This window comes from Heliangelus exortis, chromosome 1 (genome assembly GCF_036169615.1).
Source record: "Heliangelus exortis chromosome 1, bHelExo1.hap1, whole genome shotgun sequence".
Lineage (NCBI taxonomy): Eukaryota > Metazoa > Chordata > Aves > Apodiformes > Trochilidae > Heliangelus > Heliangelus exortis.
Window position 1 is genome coordinate 129,934,183 of NC_092422.1, and position 24,724 is coordinate 129,958,906.

The window sequence follows — 24,724 nt, forward strand, 5'->3', positions numbered from 1 at the left end:
TGATCTATCACTTGCAGCTTGTTCAGAGTGGAAGAAATCAATTGCTTATTGATTTCTGTTATCATTTCAGAGCTCACCCAGCTGCTTAGTCTTCTCTGCCATTCTATCACGTGGTAGACTTGGTTTCAATTAGCATGGCTGATTCATGTGGCTCTGAATAAGACTGAAACAGGGTATGTCTGAAAGCTTGTTCTAGTCCCTTAGACTTTGCATTTATATATCACTCAGCAATCAAGGCCTCTGGACTCACCTCTAAACTACCTGGGCAGAGCTTTGGCTACAGCAGCATGGGAATTTGTATTCTCTTTTATTCCTCAGAAATGTATCTCATTGACAGACCACCTAAACATCTGTTTTGTACTAAATAAGCACTATGCTTCCAATTGTTTTTTGACTTGGGTTTGGTTGCTTTGCTCCGGGGTTTTTTTTGGTGTTTTTTTTTTGTTTTTTGTTTTTTTGTTTTTTTTGTACTTGTATTCAGACTAGTGTGTTTAGTAAATATAAAAAGGTGTTAGGATTTGTTGTTTCTGATGTGAGTGGTCCAGCAGAGGCTGGAGGATGTACTTGATGAACACAGTTATTGCCACAGTGACCATCACCTCTCACAAGCCGTTATCCATCTGTAATAATGTTATCCTTCTGTGCAAATACCACAATTGTCTACACAAAAGAGTAATTTCATAAGAGCATTTAATGTATTTTTAGGCTCTTTTAATGTAATTTTAGCTGCAGGAAACAGAGAAGAAGCCAGCACCATGTAAACTGCCAGTTTTCCATAGATCATCAGCAAGCCATGGGAAATAGCAGCAGATGATGGGCTCATTCCAGTGAATAACTTGAAGAAAAATTATAGGTAACTCTAAACACTTATAGAATCACATTTAGTACTTCTTTTGCTGTTATTAAAATCTGTACAAACTGCATGCCTTTAATATTTCTTGTCTTTGTAACATTTTCTCTTTGCATGCCAGCCATAAGTTTTATATCCCTAAGCTGTTTTTTTGTTAGGTTGGTTTTTTATTTATTTAATTTTTAAAAATAATTGTCAGGCAAAATACTGCAAGTGGCAGCACTGCTATCAAGAAACAAAAAGCAATCACTAGAAGTGTGGATCACAGGAGATAATTACAAACCCCTGCAGGGCTATGAGGTACAGATGAGTGCTTCTGGTATGGTGATTATCTCATGGAGGTGCCTTATTGTTATTATGAATTTCTTTCAGCCCTATGTATAAATAATTTATGTTAGTAAATTACTTTGATCTCTGACGGAAACTGTAGGTTAGTGTTAGAAACTTCCAACTGGGAGGTTCATAGACAGTAACCTATTAATGTATAATGCTTAAACACCAATCAAAAGACTCCATCTAAGCAACTTCATAACTTCATTACACTTAAAGAAGATGCAACGGAGCAGAACATCAATGACCCAGACAACACTGCTAACACTTCTGCTTAGAAAAGGCTATTTGAAGTCCTGTTGAGAACCTGGACTTTTTAGAGATGAGTCTAAGTGGCTCGTGCCTGTCTCAGATTTCTTCTCATATTTATCAGCAGTCATTCTTGCCTTGATGCTACACTCTCCTAATGAGCTGCAGAGAAAAATGCTATCTATGCAGATTAATCTCATTTGTACTGCAGAGTCTCTAGTAACAATATCTGTCTTCTTAATATAAGCATTCTCTACATTTTTGTGGAAGATATTGTGAGAAAGTTGATACTTGCAGCTCTTTTGGTAAAACAACACCAAACTAATTAGCCACAGCACCATATGCTTTTTCCTAAACAGATCCAAGACTCCAAAATAATCAGTAGAAGTATAAACATGGTGAAATAGATTTCAGACTTCAAGTTTTGATTGTGGATATTTGAATAAGCCTGAGAAACATAAATGGACATGGTTTATGGGCAGAGACCCAAAAGAAATCAATATTCCACCAATCAGTATTTACAGTGGAAACTCATAGTATTCACTGCATGCTTTTTTTCACCAACTAAAATGTTTTAAAACTCTATGAAGAAAACAGGGACAGCACCAAGGTGGTTTATAAGATAAACTAAACTAGTCTTTCAAATTTAAGAAATCCAGATAAACTGTAGTGATACAACCCCCCCCATTCCCACATCCACAGGCTTCAGACAGTTTTGAGGCCATCATATTCTGCCTGCACATGGAGCTCTCCAATACAACCACATCCTTCTCTTGGCATGTAAGTCATGAATACAGTAAGCTGCAAAGATGCCACAGTAATCCTAGTAACAGAATCACATGGGTGCAAAAATGGATGACGTGGAGCAGCCATAACTTCAATTACATCACTATAGAGAGTGGGCAGAATTATCAACCTGTATGTGTAGCTGGAATTTACAACTGGAAAATATTGCTCCTCTACACCCCTCAGGATAAACAGGGATCACACTAGGAAAAGGAAATATGTCCCCCTTTTCCTATAAACCTGCAATAGTATTCCCACAGCAGCTGTCTGTAACATTACCAGCTTCAAAGGCACTGAGTTTTTTAATAAATAAATGGTTGAAGAACAAAGCAGAAAATTTCAAACAGGACCTTCAGGAATGAATGACAGTCTTTTCCTCTTATATTTGCAAATCAGGGACCAGATGACCCCACAATATTCAGATGATTCTGCCACAATTAGGCAAAGGAGTGGGATGTGAGTAAGAAGCTTTTAAAACTCAGTTTGCATAAACAGGCTAGAATTAAATGGTGCAGCAGGGCAAGATAAAGGAGAACCAGCAAGAGAAAGAAAAGCCGGAGCAAATTCATCTGCCCGTTATTATATTCCTTTTGGAGGCTATCAAATTAACACGTATAAACATCAAGTTCCACTGTACCTCAAATTCTATGAACTGATTTTAGGATAAAGTACTGAGACTGAATAGGAGAGGCAGAGTTCTCCCCAGCCTTTTCAATCAAGAGGCTGATTACAAAAGTAGCTATTTCAGACTAGCAAAATATTAAACTATAAACCCAGTCAACATAAACTTAAGGACTTTAACAACTAAGCCATTAATCTGACAAGCATAATAGTTCCTTTGATGTCTAAAAGAATTTCATGCCCATAAACAGAACAGCCTCACTGTTATACAGCTATCAGTAAATAGGTGCTAAATGCCTCTGGAGGTAAGGAACAATCTTTCTCATGACTGTACCTACTGTGTTTTTGAAGAAAATCTTTTAAACAATATGAACAGAGAAGTGACCCACTGGGCATTTCTTTATTCAAGAATGAGTCTTTATTTGGAGGAATAACCCACCTGCCTTCCAAAATGGAGGAACATATTGTCTGTCACCAAAAGTCTCTCCTGTTTGCTTTTACTAACATTATTTGAGAAATGCCTTCATAGGTTACATCCTCTTCAAATGTACAAACTTGGCTATAAAATGAAGTTCTGTTAATGTAGAGTGTTCAGTTACAAGCTGCTTAAAAAGTAAATTAAGAAGCAAAGCGAAGTGAAATAGCTTACAGCAGGAGATCTCAGAAGAAACAGAGGGTACTGGAGGCAAAGATCCATTTCTGATGCTGTAAAAAAGGGACTAGCAGTGACAACAGACTAAAGAAAAGATGGAAAGGAGACTGATGTTAGGTGAACGGAGACCAGAAACAGAAGCAAAGGTCATGAGCTAAGTTTTAAAAGGCAGAAGTTTTAGGGCAGACAAGGAACAATCTTTCAAATGACATGAATTCATTAAGGGTATCAAGAGGTGGTATCTGCAGGGAGATGGTCATGGTATAAAGTAGGAGAGAGGAATAGACAAAATAAATGGTTTAATTGCCTATTCTTTTTGATTTCTCTACTGTAGTCTCATTCTCTGACTCCTTTGATACAAATTCTGTTGCCAGCACTATTTTTTACCTTTACGTAAAGTGAACAGACCTGGCAGAATCTTCCTGCAGAAATAAAGTCTACCTTTTCCCCCCCTCTAAACAGCTCTACTTGACATAGAAATTCTTCACAAATATCTACAAATATCTGTCTTCTTATTGCAATATATACATATATATGTATAAAGATAGAAGTTTACATTCATTTTAGCTGCTCAAATTATGTAATGTTCTCTAACACAATGGGAAATCACATTTGAAAGCAAGATGCACAATAATTAGAATCAGCCAATGTTAGTTAAAAATTAACAAGTCAGGTTTTGTCAGCTTTCTCCTTTTAGTCTTTTTCATTACATTTTTAATTGTTTAGAGAAAGCACTTCTATTACTGCTTTCTAAAAAGCAGAGGAAATGGAAAGAGAAAACACTGTTGTTAGTAGAAAATGACACTTCATGGTCATGAGTTTAAAAGCATTGCAATCAGCTGCCTCTTGCAAAATGAAACCACTGTGGCTGACAGCACTTGAAATCAAAGATTAGTAGATAAGCACTTCGACTTTCAAACAAGAGACAATGCTACCAAACATACAGAGTCCTTAATTAAATAAGAAGAAAATTAATTTCTTAAATCAGAAAGAGAGGGATGAATCAAAAGAAACACACCTGAAATCATAGCCTGGTTTTCTGTAACTCTCTGCCTACCCACAAAAGCTTGCAGCTGGCTTCTCTGCTTTAATGTGTACATCTTGCTCTATTTTGCCACTTGGCTTTTCCTCATTTCCTGCCTGATCTTATTTCTAAATGTCACTCATGTTTATGCAGGCCAGTGCACAAAACAAAATTAATTTAACTGAATGGCACATTAATATTATTACTTTTGACAGCATGGAAAACTTATTAACTGTATCATGTCACAAGGCTAGTCTTCTAGTGAGTAGTCTAAGTACAACACTGAAAGGAAATGTAATACATTTGAAAGGTTTTGTTGGTTCTTTTTTTTTTTTTTAACCACAGTGAGAAGTCAAATAACAAAGGCTTTCCACAATTATTGGAATATTGTATGTGCAGAGCATTCACTTGACAGAAAGTACATGTCCTCCTGTGAAAGGGTATAGGAAGCCACACAGAGTGCAGTCGTCTTGCTTGATTTGAAAACATCTCTTGTCATAAGTATGGGCATCTTAATTCTTAGATAACATAGTTTCTGCTGTTAAGAGTGTCTTCGATGCCAAGAGCAATTGACTCCAGCACTTTAGACTATGGATTGAAATGACAGCATACATCCCAAAATGTGTAAGATTGGTAGGAAGCAGAGAACTGTAATTAAGAATCAAATCAATTACAGATTTCTTACTTATAAGTTGTACCACTCTATGTGGTACTGTATTGAGTGCTGGTATGAACAGAGTCCTTGCTATGATGACCATACATTATTGGTTAATGAATTACAGAATAAACAGATTAAACAAACCAGTGGGTGGGAATGATTGGCATGATGGAGTGAGTAATACTCTACAGCCGCCGGTAAATTCTGCTGAAATTCAACAGCCCCAGGGAAAGACTATCAGGTGAATTCAGTGCCTCCACTACTGAAACTTTACAGTATATTTCTAATCGATCTGCAAAAACCACAAAGAGAAAGGCAGTGGAATTTGTGCATTACCTTCATAACCAGCTATTTTGTTCCTTTTCTTCTGTAACAAACCACGAAGACAACTGGACCTCATACCAGTGCCAGCTACGTTAGAAAGAAATGTTTATTTTTGCAGTGATACCAACACAGGCTGGTTTACTCAATTCCCCCTGACACATCCTCCTTTCTCTCATCTCCTGCTTGCTGTAACACCAGTTTAGCTTTCATGTTCCTCCTTAAGGTGCTCCAGATCTACCTGCAGCTCCATTCCATAACCCCAGTCACAAATCCCACACAGCCACAACACAGTAGTCACCTCTTTTCCAAGAAGAAAACTCAGCCATAAAGGCAGGGCAAGATCCTAACTGCATTGCAGGCACAGTGACAACCTGGAAGAGGCTGCAGACCAGAGGACTGCACAGCAAGCTGGAATGAACTGAATTTGCAAATGGAAAAACCACAGACATCTGATGGGAGTTAAGAGCTGATGGGTGAAGTCTTATGACAAGCCAATTCTCTACCTGTAATTTTTAAAGATGAACAAAGCTTTTTGCTTCAGGTATCATTTCATTCCAGTCACAGCCATCTTTTATTTCCATCCACTGCTTCTGTGCTACAAGCACAGGCAGAATTTGAAATCACTTTCTGTATCGTTGCTCATCTTAATTTGGAAAGTTTTCTTCCACTGTCCTCTTTTACTAAATTTTGCACTGCAGATTTTCCCAGAGTATCCAAACTGCCTAAAAATATGAGATGGAGTCAAGGATATGCAGCTGGAAAAGTGGCAAGCTGAAAACCCTTAGAAAAGCTCAGAGCCACTCCGTTCTAGTGCTTCCTAGTTTCAGTGAAGTCAGAAATATGAACAATATTTTCTCATATAATTTCAATCGTTTCGGGTTTTATTCCAGTTGAAACGACACATACCTGCTTCTACAATGCCTTGCAAATGCAGCTTATTAAATAAGTCAACTCAGTTCAAGAATGAGTCCTTGCTAAGTAATTCTATGTATTAAAATCAATTGACATGCCCTTACCAGGCATAAAACTACTGAAAGATATTGAAGCTTTTGATAAATACATACTGGCAAAAACATGTTTTATTACTCCTCTTCTCCTGGCTATTTCAGTTTCAAAAACTCTTAAAACATTCTTTAGGAAGACAAGACAACTCATCAGAGGTCATAACAGCAAACAATACCACACACACCACACACTGAATTTCATCAATCTCTTCAGTCAAAAGAAAGAGCTCACTGCAGTCATCTATAAAAAGCTAGGAAAGAAGACCGCACTTATCATGAGATCCCTGGCTCAATGATCTTAATTTTTAATAAATCTTAGGCCACAAGGGGAACTCCAGAAGACTAGAATAATGCTAATGTCATTCCCATTTTACTCAAAAAAAAAAAAAAAAAAAAAAGTCCAAAGGAATTAAGGTGGTATCTTATCAGCCATTTGCTTCATAGCAAACACAGATGAAACAAAGTAAGAACTCATAAAATTTTGCATTAGTAATGATTCGATAGCAATGAAATATAATGAATGTTAAGCCACATGGCCTTACAGAAAACAGGTCTTTTCAACTGAAACCTGAATGACTGATAAGATGGTTGTAAATTTGGTTGTTAAAGGAAACATGCAAAAGATTTTTTGTTCAGTTCAAGATCTTTTGCTGTTTCTATAGATTTGAAAAACATTTCTGCTGATAAATAAGTTGTTGATACAAGGATTAACATAATGGTGAGTAGCAATGCAACAGGATTGTCAGAGAGGAAGTGCTTTTAGTTGTACATAGTACAGTTTCATACAGCAAGAATTCTAAGTACTAGCACAAAGAAACTAAACTGCAGCTGATGGACATGCAGCCAGGACAAAGTGGGCTGAGAATTGGAGGGTTTCCAGCTCCTTGTTTCAAACCCAATAAAGGTCTAACTGTAGTTTGTAAGGGGGTTTCCTTGTGCCACCTTCCTGCTGAGCTGGCACAGAGGGAAGAGCACTGTTACCTGGATACTGCTTGTTTCCTCCATTGAGTTTGGTTACAGGAGCTTCTTTAAAATGTTTCTTTAAGATCTACAAGTTTTCCAGACTTAGGGCAGAAAACCTTGGATCATTTAGAAAAACGCCAAATTTCCTACTAAAAAATACAAATATTTATAAGCAAAAGAAAGGTTTTTGAAATGGGAGATATATTTCTTTTCAGAAACAAAGTGTTACTGTTATCTAGTCCAGGCTCAAGAGAAATAATAGATCGAATTTAAAGACCTGTCATCCTCAACAAATTGTAAGGAGTTGGAAAGGACTGCTCAGGGAGGTGGTGGAATCACCATCCTTGGAAGAATTTAAAAACTGTGTAGATGAAGCATTTCAAGACATGCTCTAGTGGAAAGGGTGATACAGATATTGATATACATATATATTATATATTTTATTGTTTTATGTGCTGATGGTTGGAAGCAGTGATCTTAAGAGGTCTTTTCCAACTGAGACAATTCTGTGATTCTGTAATTGCAGAACTGTATACCTGAAATCCAAGCAGGAAGCCAATATTCTCTAGTAATTCTGCAGTATATGATTGGTGCAGCAAATCTTAGTTGAAATATGTTCTCATTTTCAATCAACACATCAGAAAATATAAATTTTTGGATTTCAAGTTTTTAGTCATAAAAATTGTAACTTTCAACAGACTATATATGTATATTTTTCCTTTAGTCTGATGGATAAAACTAAAGGCATAGTGATATCAATTAAGAAAGCAACTAATTAGTATCACAGACAGACATTCTATAAAAATAATTAAGCATTCTAGGAGATTTTAAATTATTTCACAATTTATTGGTTATGTAGAAAAGTATGATTCTGTACCTAGAGAAACATCAGCAGCAGCTGTATCAAATTGCAATGGCAAAAATTTGTCCTCATTGAAAAAAAGAGGATGGGGAGGTATGTGCACATTTGGATCACATGTGAAGTTACGAGTTTACTTTTTTGGAGGGCTTTGATGTATTGTCATATCCCAGTTAATGTTTAGGAGTCACAGAAAAAGAAAAATGAAAGGATGAAAACCTACTATGACAAAAATAAAATAAGGAGTTACAGACAGGCTGTGCAAGATCTGCAGCTTTTAATTTATGTCACAGACTTGTAATAGTTGTACCTATTTTCTGTACAGTAAGTACACGCAAAAAAGTTAGAGTAATCAATTTTAATTCAAATGACTCACATCTCCTGGAAAACTTCTATGCTCTGAAACATCACAGAAAATTAATGTTCAGCCTGATTGATTAATGTGAAAGTCTGAACAAGTAAAAACATTTTCAGTATAATCTGCTGCTATCTAATTCCAGACTGGGCATTAACAGACGGGATGTCAGCTGCAGACCTCAGGGCACTAACAAGAAATTGAACTACTGCCAGTTCTGAAGCCTGAGCTCCACTCATCAGCAGAGATCCTCTGTTAATGTTCACAGGTACTGAAGGAGGTGTGAAAAAATTAAGTTAAAATAACTGGATTCCAAACAATCAGCTGTGAAAATTACCAGAAGTTATTTAAGTAGCACCTAAAATTGGTTAGGGATCTACTGAGAAGCTTGGTCGCTGTCTGTTCACTGCCTTCCATATTACTGAGCTGCAATGCCACGTTCTATGTCAGTGGCAACAAAAGCAAATTATAAACTCCATATCATCTAGGGAATGATTTAGGTTAGAGTTTTATGGCAAAGTTTATGTGTAAGAAGAGATCTGAACTCAAGGTCAGCCACAAGTGGAAAAAGGCACTAGAGAAGAGTTCCAAAATCTAGTTCCCATTATCAGTGACAGTGGAAGCAGCAATTACTCTTAATTCTCTTCTGCTGTAGGTGAATGCATCCAGATGATCAAGGAGTAACACCATACTGCTTTGAACTCTCTTTCTCTCTGCTAGTTTGGGAACTCCTACCTTTGGCACTATTTCTGTAATTGTAATTGCAGCTATAATGCTCAAGGAAAATGTCTTGGCCTCCATGTAATTGGATTGTTTCAGATATTTCTTTTCATTTAGTTTTTTCCTTCTAGCTTGGCCAGCAAGAAGTATACACAGATGTCATCTGGATCCAAAAGGAGATCAGAAATTAATTTCACCTGCTCACTGTTGATTGTAGCTCAAAGTGAGTTGTTTTCTGATCTAAGGAGACAGCAGTAGGAGTAACTCATTAGCAGTGACCATACTCAAGCCCTCCACAGAAAAAAGTCTCACTCTGGAAACTCTGCTATTGGAAAGGACAGAACTACAGTAGCACAGTGAGCAAACCAGCCAGCTAGCAATTTAAAACACAAAGTTAGGACTAGGGGGTTATAAAAGTTATTACCTAGGGGTAATGAAATTAAAGGTTGCTCAGGAAACTATTAAGATCTGCACAAAAGCTTCCATCCCAGATGCATTATTAAAAAAAAAGAAAAAAAAAAACAAAAAAAGAAAGATGTATTTCTGTGCCATATTTAGGCTTACATCTCATACACAGAGAGAGAGTGAGAGTATTCTGAGAAGTGAGGAGGTGGAGTAATTCACAGAAGTTTGATCCCTGGTCAAGATGGATACTAAAAAGCAACACTAACTTTGGAGGCTATAAAGTGCTTAATTATAACTGACTCACTCAGGTGTACAAATTAACGGTAAAAGATAAAAAAAAATTAAAAAAACCAAACCAATCAGAAACTGAGAGACTGGTCAGCATTTTATGACTTTCTCCTTTTCTGTGGCCAGTGCTATGAAAATATGGAGAGACAGAGAGGAGAAATGGTTTGGCGGTGAGACAGTGGTATTCTTGAAGAGAAATTCCTCATTATTCAAATTCTAGATGACAGAGAGGTTAAAAATTTTTGAATTGTATAGCACCAACATTATAAATGCTCGTGCTTAGATAAGGTACAGATAAGCATTGGCATCTATCTTGTTCATCTCTTTAAATCTTATGTACGATGTAGAGTTACCGATGAACATCCAAGAATAATATTTACTTTAATCTGTGTGACTGAAAGACTGTCCATAATCAGTCCTTCAAAAGGAACTGTCATAGGCTGCAAAATATTAAAACCAAGAAAGGTCAGTTGTCCATTAACTTACAAGGGAAGAATGTATAAAAAGCAGAAACACAGATATTATATGAAAAAGCTTTTTTCTGCAAGTTATTTTGTTCAACAGCATCCTGCAAAGACTGAATTAGACATGAACAAGAGAAAAAGACTGCTGTTCCAAAGGTTTTTAGAATCTACTTTAAATCATCATGTCCTGAGTGCTTCTCAAGTTATGATAGCAATCATGGACTAAGCTGCAGAAGGTCACAGAAAAGAAACAGGAAAGAAATACAGGGTTGATTGCATGGAAACCACCCTGCTGTATCACCTGTAAAACATCAACAGCACATCAGCCAATTTGGCCTTTGGTGGAAGGCTGAGTTTTACGATACAATCGAACAAGTAACTGTAGGAATGAGTTCTGGCTTTCATCCATGCTGCCTAAAAATAAGACCTGGTAATACCTCCTAAATTCATGTACTCCACCTCTTAAAAAATTAGCATAGAAAACCATAATAGCTTCATAACACAGAACTGAAAAGACAGTATTGTGTTCTAGATGCTAACTGTGATTTCTCTACAATAAGGTTTTTTGGTGCTAATTCCTGACACAGGTACAATGAAAAGTGCTTCAAATGCCAGTTAAGCTAATTGTTGAACTAAACTGAAACACAACAGGCTCTGAAAAGAGGTTAAATGGTTACTATGGTAATCCCTAACATGGTCTAAATTGGTGCTTAAGAGCTGACAGAGGAGAAGAATAAAGAAAATCACTAATCCTTTTCTTTCTCAGTCCACTATTCCCAAATCATTGTCTTTGACCTTTTCAAAAATACATTTTTCTCTGATGATTCTGATGTTTTAGTTCTAAGTGGAGTGGGCACAATAAAATAAGGAGACCAGAGTGGCATAGTAGGACTCAACCTTTAATGAAAAAGCTGTTGTCCTCTTTGTGAGAGCTTTCCTTGTGACTGCTAAAATGCTGGTCCCTGCTCTGAAGGTCCTTCTAATGGCACTTAAAATGGAGTATTTTGATACAGCCATCTTACAGCTTCCCATAGCTCCTGATTCTGGTTTGTAACCACAATCAGACAACGATTTTGGTCTCTGTTGATTTTCAAAGGGAGGGAAGAAAGGAAATAAAGTATTACTCTGGACTATTGCAAAGCTTCTGCCTAGAATCCCAGTGGGAATGCAATTTCTGCCTGTGGATAATGCATTCACTGATGGTGGCAGTCAGAAAACAAGTAGGTACATTAAGTCCAAATGGAGAACAATGCAGGAAAATTTCATATATAGAATGCCCTGTGGCCCTTTTACACCATTCATCTGATTTTGCAGATACATTTGCAATTCCTCACAGATTAACAGAGTTTTGTAACTGGGAGTACTCCACAATTATGGCTGAATTCCCTGGAAATTCTTCTGCAACTTTCACCAAAAACACCTTTTTGTAGCTTTAGTGCCTTGGAATATACTTTGACCCATGCAAATGACTGATGTATCAGCCATCTGAAGGAATTACTTGCAGTTACATGAAGAATACTTCTAGTAGCTAAATGACATTAACTCTGCTTAAGCCTTTTTCGGGAGAACCCTAGGATGATTTTGATCTCTCTTAGTATCTTTCCCAAAAGCCTAAAACCCCTGCTATTCAGAACATTGCTTTCCAAATGCCACTGTATGATTAACATCCATGTCCTGTGCTTTTGAAATCCTTGAATGGATTTGGAATCCTCTGGCCTCTCTCTATTCAGCATTTTAAAATATCCTATATTTAAGCAATAAATAAGCCCCCAATAACGCTAAGAAGCAGAGGTGAGGAACCGTCCACTATTCCTTGCTTTGGCCTTGTACCTATGAGTGGACTTCTACAAGATCTTTAGGAATATGCCTTGTCAGTACTAATATAACTGTTTTTTTGTGTATGGATTATTAGATGCTTAGCATGGATCTACTTTCTCAGCACACTTTAACATTAAAATGCCCTTTCACACTTGAAAGTCGAACAGTAATGTTTTTGACAAATAAACAATAAGTTTTTCAGATCTCAGAATGAATACTGCCCAGAAAGAGAAGGGCACCAAAAGAGCCTGAGTTTAACACTACCACTGAACTTCTCTTTCTTGTCTTGTGTCTTCTTCATTTGAATGTAGCATCTGTAAAGCCAGACTATCAGAGCTGAATCAAGACAAGTTACCTTTTGATTTCAAGTTAGCCAATTACATTATTTTAGTTATAACACAAGACTGTCCCTGATTTCCTAAGGTAGGTGTCTCCTTCAGGGAGGGAGTTAAGAAAGAAAATACTCAACAAAGCTTTATAGTGGGATTGTCAGTAGTTTGAGCACTAAAGGTGAGAAAAGAAATGCATAATTCTAATAGCCTGACACATACAGTAACTAATCAACTTGAGTCATATGATTTTACTGTTAAAATCACAACATTTCAACATCTTCAACTTAAAGATGAAAAACAACTAATTAACTACTGAAGATTTTCAAATCAGGCTTTCTTATTCTCTGTTTTGTTCCGTGTTTCACTATCAAATTCAGTTCCTTTGGAGGACAGATGCTGCACAATACAGTGACTGTATGTCACTTTGCCACAAAACATGAAAATTAAAACCCCTTAGATTTAACATTTTGAAGCTTTAATTCGGTGTAAGAAATGAGTTTGACAAAACTTGAACACCATGCAGAAAACATAGTGATCCAATCTAACATGAAGCTAAATAAAGGAGACCTCACATTTTGAAATCTGTCTAATGCTCTGACAGCATCTCCATAGCAATAATGACACTTTCTTTTGCAAAGCAGTGTGATATCTGCAAGCTGTATAAGAACTAACTGTTGTTACTATTAGAGATGGGGAAGGCCTATTAGATCATCTGTCCATCTCTGATATAACAGAAAACGACAGTGATTTGCTACTGAGATTTGACAGTGACATTTGTAAAAATATCCTTTCCTCCTAACTCTGCAAATGTCAGTGCTGAGGATTCAATAACATAGGCAGCTTACTCACTTTGCCAGTCTCCATCTTCTATGAACCATACCGAAATATTAGATGTACCTATTTCAGGACCACTCTTCCATCTCCTTCTACCTCTTTAGAAGAGGAAGTAAGGAAGTGCACAGGAATATCACATATTAAGCTTCCCAGAATTGGTCTGTCACTTCCTAGCTAGAGACCACTTGCATCTCACCCCTTTCAAAGGCAGTAAGTACTGTAGCATCTCTTTTGCATCATGTAGAGAAGCTGTTGTGCATCTTGCTGGTGTTTTCCAGCAGATTTCCAACTGAGAAGCCATGTACAAAGTATATACATCACAACTCACTGTGATATGAACTTACATCCATCATGTAACCTATCCATGGTGGATGCCTGCTCAGATAATGTATATAGTCTTATGCAATGGCAGTTTTAAGAGGTCTGCAGAATTCTCGGTGGATACTGGCAGATTGAAGATCCTTCTTTTCATGGAATAACACTCTGCTTCTCCACTGCTTTCATGGGAAATACCTGATTCCACTCTTCCTTACATTCCCCAAAATTTCTTGTAACTTTTGCTGTAACAGGTTTTCAATTTAAGTGCCAGTATAACAACACCTCTGGAGGGAAATCAGTTGAAGTATTCAGAAGATGACTCTCAGTATGACTCAAATGGCTGTGAGCAAAGAGGTCTGTCTGGCCTTCTGTACAGGAGTGATAAGAGATATTGGATGCAGCATGTACTCAGACAAAGTTAATGGCAGAGACATCTGGTAGATGACACAGAGGAGCAAACTCTTGTTTTTTATCATCTGTTTTTTAACACTGTGCCCAAACCCATTATATGTCAGACTTGGTAAAAGTGAATAATCTTTCAGTATCTACCACTCTTCCATCCCATGTTCTCACTTATATGAGACTGAAGGACTATTAGATAAATCACCTTCTTACATTCACAAGGACAGCAGACCTAAAAGCAGCCAGGGAAAAAGGATTCAAAATATACAGCTCATTAACAGTGGCCTCCACAATATTTAGCATTCATTGTACAGACTCGTACATACCTGTAGAATCCCAAAAAGAATATTTGTCTCAAAACAGCCACCCTGACAAAGTGGACACTGTGCTCAGGTGGAGGCCTCATTCGACAGCCACCTGGACTCTGTTCTCTCAGGGAGAGACCCTCATTTGGGGAACCACCCTGATAAACGGGGCCCTATTCTCACAAGAGCAGCCCCTCCTTTAGTGGCCATCCCGATCAGTTGAACACTGTCCTTGCAAGGGGAGCTGTTTGATGCCACCCTGACAGGCAGGACACTGTCCTTATTCCATAAGGGACAGGGGCAGGCAAGCTGCACCCTGGGGAGGCAGAGTGACATCTTGTGTGTGCCCCGGGTAAAGCCACTGGAGAGGGGGCATGAGCAGAAATAAGGGTTATTGCCCATTCATCCCACCTGGAGGGGCCCAAGTGAGCACCTGGCTTCACCAGATATGCCAAAGCCTCCCCCAGAATGGTGGGGTCAGGCAGCATAAAAGAGGCACACTCGAAATGCTGAATGTGTGCCTGCCATCCAAGGAGCACAGCTTCCTGCCAAGTTCATCGCTGGATCCAAGGGTGGTGGTATCTTTCCTAACTCTTCTTTCTCTCTCTGTGTCTGTTTCTAACCTTACCTCAGCACATGAGGGTAACATAGTTTCTAACTTTGTTAAGTTTTAGTACCCATCACTTTGTTAAGTTTTGTTAGTTGTAGCCTGTTCTTTTGACAACTTCCTTAAATTTTGCTAAACTGTAATCCATTGCTTTGAAACTACCATCATTTATAATATCTGCTATTTATAATTCTGTAATCTGACATGCTTTATAATCTTACTCACTTTTAAGTACAGTTGTGTTTTTATACAAACCTCCTGGGTAATAATCTTACCCCAAGTACCACACAGAGAATTCCCAAACTTAATCTCACCAAATGGGTTGTTAAAAGAGATTAATTAGAAGAGGAGGAAGAGCAAGGGGGTCCAATCCGAATCCCCCTGATTCCCCCACTCTGGGGAACTCTACCCGTGCCCACTCTATGGGATGTAATGCTGCAGGCATGGGAGCCCTGCTCACTTTGTGAGATGTGACAGTGCTGCACCCACCTCATGCATCGTGACAATACCCAAAATTCTCTCACAGTCATAACAAATGCTTACATTAAGCCTTGTACCTTCAAAGTGCTTCATCAACATAAATATATTAATAAGACCTTTCCCAGAAGATAATGCAGTGTCAGAGGATGCCATTCAAACAGCTGGGCTGTGAGAGACAGAGCTTCAAATGTTTCATTAAACCTCCATCCTCTGCCATCAACTTCAAGGCCATTTAGAAAATAAGATGGAAAGTACTGAGGAACTTTCTTTTAGAAGGTGAAATAAAAGCACAATTTTTGTACTTAGTTTGACTGGTGCCACCTAGATGGTTCTTTCAAAATGACTGGTGACCATTGCTACTGATGTGCTTTCATATGCATGTTGTTGAGGGCTAATAATTAAAACATTAAGGATAGTTTGGGATCTGATACTTATCTGTGAACATATTCAGAATTTTAATCAGTACAAGGTTGTTAAGAACTGACAAAGCTACCTAAGTGCTGTAATGGCAAAAAAGGAAATAAACCTATGCCATGCTTAAAATATTGAAGACCACATACATCTGTGCTTTACAAGGAAAAATTAATTGTGCAATTATAACATGTGGAAGAGGCTATAAAAGATTTTTTGGTAGTAATAGAAGTGTATTTTTCATACAGTTTTGGATGAAATTGATTTGCTTGGGTTTTACTTCATTTTTTTTATCATGTTTCCATCCAATTAGTAAGCTAGACCATCACATCATGTTCATGATCACAATCAAGAAATAAGCATGGGAATGTCTATGTTGCTATACATATGGCATAGATAAATGACATCAGCCTTTGAATGTGCAGTACTATATTTGTTAATTCTGAAGCCAGGGTTCTCCTTGGTCACAGCTGTATCTTCTGTGAATTCTTTAATTCCTGCTGTGCCAGCTGTTAACAGATTTATGGAGATAGAACCTTTCCTACTTCTCTTTGTACCTTACTTTCAATCTCATAAAATCTACTAGATTTTTGTGGCATCTTTGCTGCTGAGCAGAGGCTGGAATATTGAAGATGGTGAGGTACTTGGAAGGAGTCAAATATGGAAATAAGAATGACATATGCTGAGAAACACAACTTCCAAACCACTGACAGATGTAGCACTCTTGGTTCTTGGCAAAGATTTCTTTTCCAAATTGGTCTAAGCAATTCTTTTTCTTTGCTTATGAGCTCAGAGATGCAAAAATGGAACAGGAGACCTCTTGTATTATGAAAAAATATTCAGGGAGCTGGTGCAAGCACAGTTTTTCAATATGTTTTCACAGAATATTGCCTAAATTCTTATAAATAAAAAGTCAACCAGCAGCAGCAGCTTCCAAAAAGGCCCTATCAAAATTTTTTTTTAAATTACTGTTTTTTCTGTATATACAGTATCTGAAATGTGAAGAAAGGTGAGGACAGAAGCTCAAACAGGAACTAAGGGAACCTTGTTTCTTCTAGTGAACATGACTCCAATGCAAATATATATGCATAGACAAGTGACAAACACATGTTAAAACACACACCTCTCAGTTTACTTGGGCTCTGAAAGCACAAATAAGGTAGAACATAAGTTTTGTCCCTACTTGAAACTACTGAAGTTCTTGTAATATTCTTATAATATCCAAACACTTTAAGAATAACTTATTTTAATTACCTTTCAAGTCGGAAGGCACTTTTGGAAGTAGCTCACACTATGTTTCAAGCAACTTTGACATTGTTCTGTATTAGCAAGATATAAACTTTATGAATCAACCAAGGGACTTAGGTCTCACTGTGGATGTGACCTAGAAAACTCAGGAAGCAATGTTCAATGCCACAGGACAGACGAAAGCCCACAATAATCTATGGCATGCTATCTGTCACCTACATATGAGGATATAATAATTTACCTTCTAAAAGCTTGAAGTTATACTAAAAAGGTAAAGGTTCAGTTCCTCTTTGTGCAGTATTTGGCTTCTTTTTGCAACAGGAAAACATGAAACACTTTGATATCACACACAATAGAGCAATAAAAGTCCAGTTTGATACTTAATAAAGTTTGTAAGGATTAATACACTCTGATTTCACACTTCTAGTTACCAGCATGCAGAGGGCTTTAAGAGACTAGTGACCTTAAATGGCCATCTTTTTTTTTTTTTACTCTCTTTTTCTTTTTTTTGCTTTTCCTCTTTAACTCTAATGAGTGGAAGAAAAATCCCCAAAATAGCATAGGTACCAAGGTCATATGCAATAAGAGAGCCCTGCAAATGCTGTTGGTCTAGAACAGCACCATGCAGAATAGCCTTAATGTAGCAGTGGCTTTCGAACCACTAAACAGTAGAAGAAAAACATCTGAAAAATACACTTCTTAAAAACAAACACTCATAAAGGCAAGCCTGAAATCTACCATTTTTGAAAATCTGAGAATTCTGCATGGCTCAGCATCTATTGAATTTTTTCCGACTTGGAGTCTATATCCAGTATTCAGGTTTTCCTCACTGTATTAAAGAAAGATTTAATCCAGAGATTGTCTCTAATCACAGAAACTCAGGTTAGAATCCAAAGCAGCTTGTTAACTAAATTAGACAATGAGGAACTCAGATTCCTTCTTCCACCAAAGAACTGAAGCACACTGTGCACTGTGACTATTATGAGTGGGCAGATATTATCTATCAATCAAAAGGAAAAATACTGTAAAGCTGAGCACAAAATGGTTTTATAATAATCAAAAAGGTGCACGTGCCAGTATGAACAAATTCACAGGATCCACAATTTAAGTGATGAAATCTTTCCAAGAAGTGTCTTGTGTAAATATAGACCTATAGCTACTAAATAACGCACCCACAGGACATTGCCACAGAGAGGAAAATTAAAAAGGTGATTAATATTTGACCTGTTCTAAGGTCTTTGCCAAATTCATAATTCTAATCAATGGATATTACAGAATAGCAGTTCAATAAAACTGTAAGATATTTCAATGAAAATCTACCATTATCTTCATTAACAGTGAGCTGTAAACATTAAGAATGATTAAGACTACATAAAAGCCTAAATGCATACAGCTCTCATAATTCAAATGCAAATTATATGTACCCAAACTGCATCAATTAAAGAAAAAGTCCAAGTCATTAGAACCTTCTTAATATGTTCCATAAAGTAGCAAAAAGAATGAAAATAGGATTAGCAAAGGAGAATGTATCATTCAGTGAGTACTGGAAAAGATGCTTATCAAAACTTTATCAGGCAAAGTAAGTCTGAGAAGTGCTGATAACAGATGGGAGCTATCTCGGAAAAAAAAAAAAAAAAAAATTGTGTGTCTCACTGTGTAAAAGTCTACCTGGGGTGAAAAAAGTCTGATTTTTCTTACCTCTTCCTTCTCTGCACTTTGCAAGTCCCTCCACTCCTCAGTGACGTGACCGAAGTCCACTGTGTTCATCGCAACCTTATATTCCCCAATAATATCATGTTTGGAGAAACGATCAAAGTCATAAACTGCCATCACTAAAGTTTTTCCACCCAGCTCAGAGTATGGCACCTGCAAAGTAGAGAAAATGACAAACTCCATATCTGAGACAATAAAGATCAGTCCACTGCAATGCAAATCTATTTCTTTGGTTTATCAGCTGTCATCTCCGGTAAATTGAACTTCAGAGAAAATCATTAGATGTATTTGTTTCAGAGTCACCAGATGCAGTATTTTTTGAGACCAGGCTTTGGCACTCTATAGAACAATGTGGCAGCTCACTCATCACTCCTGGGTTTTTCTCATTCTACTGCAAATCATTTGGTAGATGATGAGACCAAAACGGGAAGCCCAGTTATTTGCACTGAAGACACATGAACTTTTCACAGAATGGTGTATTTTTCTCAATAAATCAACTGTCATCCCTCAGAAAAGGGTAGCTCCCAGACTGAACTAAAAAAGAGAACTGGCTTACTGTATCTGACACAAAATAATTAGGCACTAAATAGTTCTTACAGTACCATTGCCTATTACTTACCAAAGCATATTTTTCTTTATGATACTTTCACATCATAGACACTAAGTCTAAGTCACAGCGTGCTGTTAGAAACTGTGGTGGCAGTGAGCCAAGTTCTGACTAATTCTCCAGCTGTTCTGATGAGTTTCAGACAGATGCTGTGAGTTAGGATGCTTATGAGTCACATTATTAATATTCAGATGAAGATGTGAGGTTCAGGTAAGCTACCTTTGAGTGGCTGTCTAGAGAGGCCTGATTTAGGAATTGTTTGCATGTTCACTGAACACTTGGTCAATCTGAATTTCTTCTGCAAGTATAAATGGTTTCCATGGGCTTCAATAAACATTTCTCTATTAATTGTCTGTATAAAGAGAAATGAAAACGTGGCATTATCATTGGCCTTGTTAACTGCTGTGTGTTATGGTCTGTTTAAACCTGAGGACTGTTGCTTTTTTCTACTATTCTGCTTCCACCTGCTTTTTAAAATACTTATTAATAACATGAGCAGATTTCCTTTTTCAAAACAGAGAAGCTTTTCAAGCTGAGAGTTAGCTGCAGCTTCCAATGCTGAGCATAATAGTTTCAGTAGGTACTGTGTATTAGTAATTAATATAGCAAAATCTATTTTGAGCCTGGAAATTATCTGTAGCTTCTAAAAAGCTATAGAAGACAAATATCTGTGGAAGGCAAAATTCTAAATAATTTCACTTTTATTTTTAAGCAGCCTCAAAAGACAAGAGAAATGTTCTAGATTTTCTTTGTCCATCAGTTTAAAATACCTCATAAAAGATCCTGGTCACTGTGGATGCATGAAAAGACTGTATTTATTATTTATAAATAATTGCCATTATTTATTTTTTTAAGAAATCATTAACTTGACCTCACTAAAGCTTATTTTAAAAGCAGACTCAGCCTATAGCTTTTTTTTTTTTTGGACAACCAAGGATGTCCTCAGCTCTTGGGAAGGATTGCTTCCTCTCCTGGCTTTCTGCTATGCTCAGAGACCCTCAGGGATACTCAGTCTCTTGACTTATTGCAGGTGAGACTTTGGCAGAAGGAGCAATATGGGAGTGTTTTTCTGGCACAGAAGCTGTGAATCATCACCTGAAGTGGGTGACAGTAGTAAGGCTCTGCCCAAGTAAACAAGGTTCTGCCAATAGTTTCTGCTGAAGTTATTTAATACATTTGCAGCACCAGTTAAGTGGTCATTTGCCCTTTCCACTGCAGTCCCCAGAACCATGATAGCACTTGGTCTGCTCTGTTGATTTTCTCTTAAGTACAGTCTACAGTACCCAGGGGATGATCAGTACCATATCAGGATGTACCTAAACACTGTCAGCTCTTCCGTGGAAAGCAAACTTTCTTCTTTAACATAAAATTTGTAATATTAAGGATGTAACTTAGAACAAGTGGACATTATAACCCAGGAGTGGATGATCTAACTTATAATTTGTGCCTTCATCTTAGATGACAGCATTATTGGTTCTTCCTTTTGTGAGCTGCATGGGAATCAGTAATTTATATGTGTTTTCTTTTAAATACTCTCTTAGGAAAGATAAAGAAAAAAATAACTCCCCACAAAAGATTATTTTAGTGAGCATCTTAAGAGGGAAAAATAAGCTTATATATGCAGTAGAAATTCTGGCCTCCAGGGATATTTTTCTCATTGAGTGATTACATAGCCTGAGTCTTTCACTGTACCTATTTTCAGTCTGTAGCTGTCACTGTAAGATTGGGCATAGAGAGAAAAGCTTAAAGTAACAGCAGAAAAATGTTTACTAGGAGAAGCCCTATGCAACATCCTTTATAGTATTCCTTTATTGTATTCAGCTGGGGTCTAGGTATGGAAACAATTTTAAAAAGCACTCATAGATACTTTAGGAATGACTTAAATATTGTAACATAAGGCTCAGTTGCATTTATTCAATTCATATGTTATTAAACCCGACACGATTTCTTTCCACATGTAAAGTAGCATGGCAAAGAATACCTGTGACTGAGTCTAGCAAGATGAGTCTGCCATATTGTCCTTCATCCATTTGCCTTCCTTGGGCTTTAATTTATTTTCGTGGGGAAAAGAAATGGTACACTGAAATTCATAAATCAGACCACAAAGACTTTTAAAGAAAATGCTCATCTGGTGAAACTTACTGGACATTTGTCAAAGTGTCACTGTTTTCTAACTTTGTTGTTTTATTCAACCATAAAATATGGATTAGATTGTCATACACCAGGATAACTGAAGTGCCCAAAATCAAATGATGCCTTTTATACTTACTGAAGTCTGACCCTCTGTTATACCATTTTCATCATAAGATTGACTATCACAGATTTCTACAACATGAAAAATCACTATGCTGCAGCTACCAATTAACTAAGATGTCTAACTTTGTAGCCAGGCACAAGATACATAGTGATTAAACAAAAAAAGATTCAATAATTTTGAGAAAAAATACCTTGAATGTAAATTGCTCATTGAAAACGGGGTTAAGGGTCTTTCTGTGGACTTTGGTCTCATATTTCTTCTTCTTGTCAGGAAGCAGGAAAACTTTCACATAGGGATCAGATGTACCACCCATATCTAATGCAGGCAGCTCAGCTGCTTGAATAATCCCAACGAGAAGCTGAACAGAGAGAAAAAGAGCAGAATGAAATTTTAAATAGATATTTATATAAAAAAGCTATAACTGAGAGATACACATGCAGACTTGATTTCTGGTCCATGAAAAACTATTGCCCCTTCCCCCTCCAAGGAAGGAAAATGAAGGCACACTATAGATTTTAGAAAATCAATTATGGCAGATGCAGAGTGTACAAAGGCTGTTTTTAAGAAGAAAAGAGTTTTCAAAGGGCAGCTGATTACAGCTAAATACAGACTTCATCTTTTTAAAGACTGCAATCAAATAACTTTCAATTGCTCTCTCCTCTTGTGCATTATTTTTCTGTTCTGGGTACCATGAATAGAAATCACATTATTAAACAATCAAGAATGTCTAACTTTGGCTACAAAATTTGTATTCTAAATCCCCAACATATAACCTTCTCCTCAATGAAACACAAAAAGGTGATATGTGCAAATCCTCAGGCAGAGCTTTATTGAAAACAAATCGATCTTGCAGTCTTCCTTCTATTTAGCTTTTCTTGCTCTCTATAAAAATGGTTTTAGCTAGCAAACTAAGGGAAACATTTTCAAAAAATATCCCATGAAAACTAATCTTTGGTAACTAAATCCTAATACCAATTCATAATAATACTGCAAGCCAGAGAAATTAGTTTCTTAAATATCTTATACACAAATACGGCTCATGTACATTTGAAACCTGTAAATGCCCTAGCCATTTTTTAAGTATTAAAAATGAAGGCATGTTATGCTATGCTATGCTATGTTACAGTATGTAATGTTATGCTATGTTATATTACCTTACCTTATTTTATGTTATGGTATGTTATGTTACCATTACATTATGTTACATTATGCTATCTAGACATTCTGGCAATATTAGGCCATATCATCATAATGGAGTTGAGAAAGAAAATCCTTTTAATCTTGTTTCATAGACACAGAACTAATGTAAGGATTCAAGGTCAATCTGGAGACAAGATGTCGAGAACTGGGAATGAAATCTGAAAATATTTTCTTCTAAATCAGTGTTTCAGTCACAATATATTTGCTTCTCTCATGGATGAATTGTTTAAAATTGGAAACTGAAGCTCTAACAACTGGAATACAAAACAATATAGTTCATCAAGGAAAGAAGCTTCTGACTTCTGAGAGATTCTTCAAAGGTGGACTTATTTCTGCCAGTTTTAAATCTGCAGTATGTCCTTCATGCTTTCCTACCTATCGGACTCTACCTCCGTGAAACATTTTCTTTTATGTGTAAAACACTTTTCTCTCTCATTCTTATTCAGGATGCATAACAGTTCATAGATACATGGATAGGCTAAGGATCTTCATCAAGTTCTGACCATCAAAGAATGGAAAACAAGTCTATGGCTCTTAATTAAAAGAGCTGAAAAGCAATTCAATTTCTTTTTAAAATCTGCTTCTCTAAAACTGAGGCACTGGGCTCTGAAGAGTACCTTGGTTATATTTTCTCCATTCTCAGCCCAGTGCTATACTAACCTAACAGAATGCTCCCTTCTACTCTTTTATATCAATTATCCAGTGACAAATTCCAAGCTGCAACATAGTTTAGAGTAGCAAAATAAAATAGGAATTCATAGTTCAAATAATGTATTACCTTAATTAAATACTACACAATGTTAAAGATTTGTCACTCACCCATCCTATTTAGCTTTGTAAAATATAATTTACAAAATCAACACTTCCTTTAACAAAATTCACATGGAAACTTTGTTTTCATATTTAAAGGAAACTGAAATCCATTTTTCAGAACACATTTGCAGCTTTTTCTTTCACCCTCTTTAGATCTTCTGCTTCTGAAGGGTCTAATACTTCATACTAATTTCCTACTGATTTCAAGGGGGATCATTGTGACTCATGACCAGGGAATTTGCTCTGGGAGTTGAAGAAAAGCTCCTTTTACCACAAGTGCTTGAAGGGCTTCAGAATTCTTTTTGGCTCTTGCATTGAAAAATAAGCACTGGTAGTCAGAAGACAGTTGAAAAGAGAGGGAAACAGTACATATTATGCCAAGTCATAGCTGCCTGTAAATACCCTGCTGCTGACACAGAAATTTTTATTCATATATCTAATTTTCTTTATCTTGCAACAAGAAGTGTTATGCATTCCATTAGTGGCACCAAATGAAGAATCTGAATGTGGAAATAAATAATAAGTACATGTGGAAGTCAGTTCAGATAAAGAATATGAATTATCAGGGATTTAGATTCAGTAGTGATTTCTTTTCTGAAACAGAGAAAATGATACTGTTTTGGCTGAAGTTGTCAAAACCAAAATGGAATATATGTATTCTCAAGTTCAACAAAAGACATGCAGTAGAAATGCAGAAGTCTCCTTCTGTCTACTCCAGTCCAAAGTTAAGCACAGTGAGTTTTAATGTGAGTCTGTGAATTGATATGACTGACAAAAGTGACCCCAGCCACAGCAAGAGGCCATTGAGTGAAATTAAATATGAGCTA

At 36.9% G+C, this 24,724-nt stretch overlaps 1 protein-coding gene across 3 annotated transcripts in view; it reads right to left on the reverse strand.

Moving 5' to 3' along the window:
* Positions 1–24,724, reverse strand: part of SYT1 (synaptotagmin 1) — a 338,121-nt gene that overhangs the window by 57,983 nt on the left and 255,414 nt on the right. For all 3 annotated transcript variants that reach the window (XM_071766359.1, XM_071766352.1, XM_071766370.1), the window contains 2 exons: positions 22,075–22,242; positions 19,006–19,173 (listed from right to left, as the gene is read on the reverse strand). In XM_071766359.1, the coding sequence (XP_071622460.1) occupies positions 19,006–19,173; positions 22,075–22,242 (336 nt within the window). The remainder of the gene's footprint in view (positions 1–19,005; positions 19,174–22,074; positions 22,243–24,724) is intronic.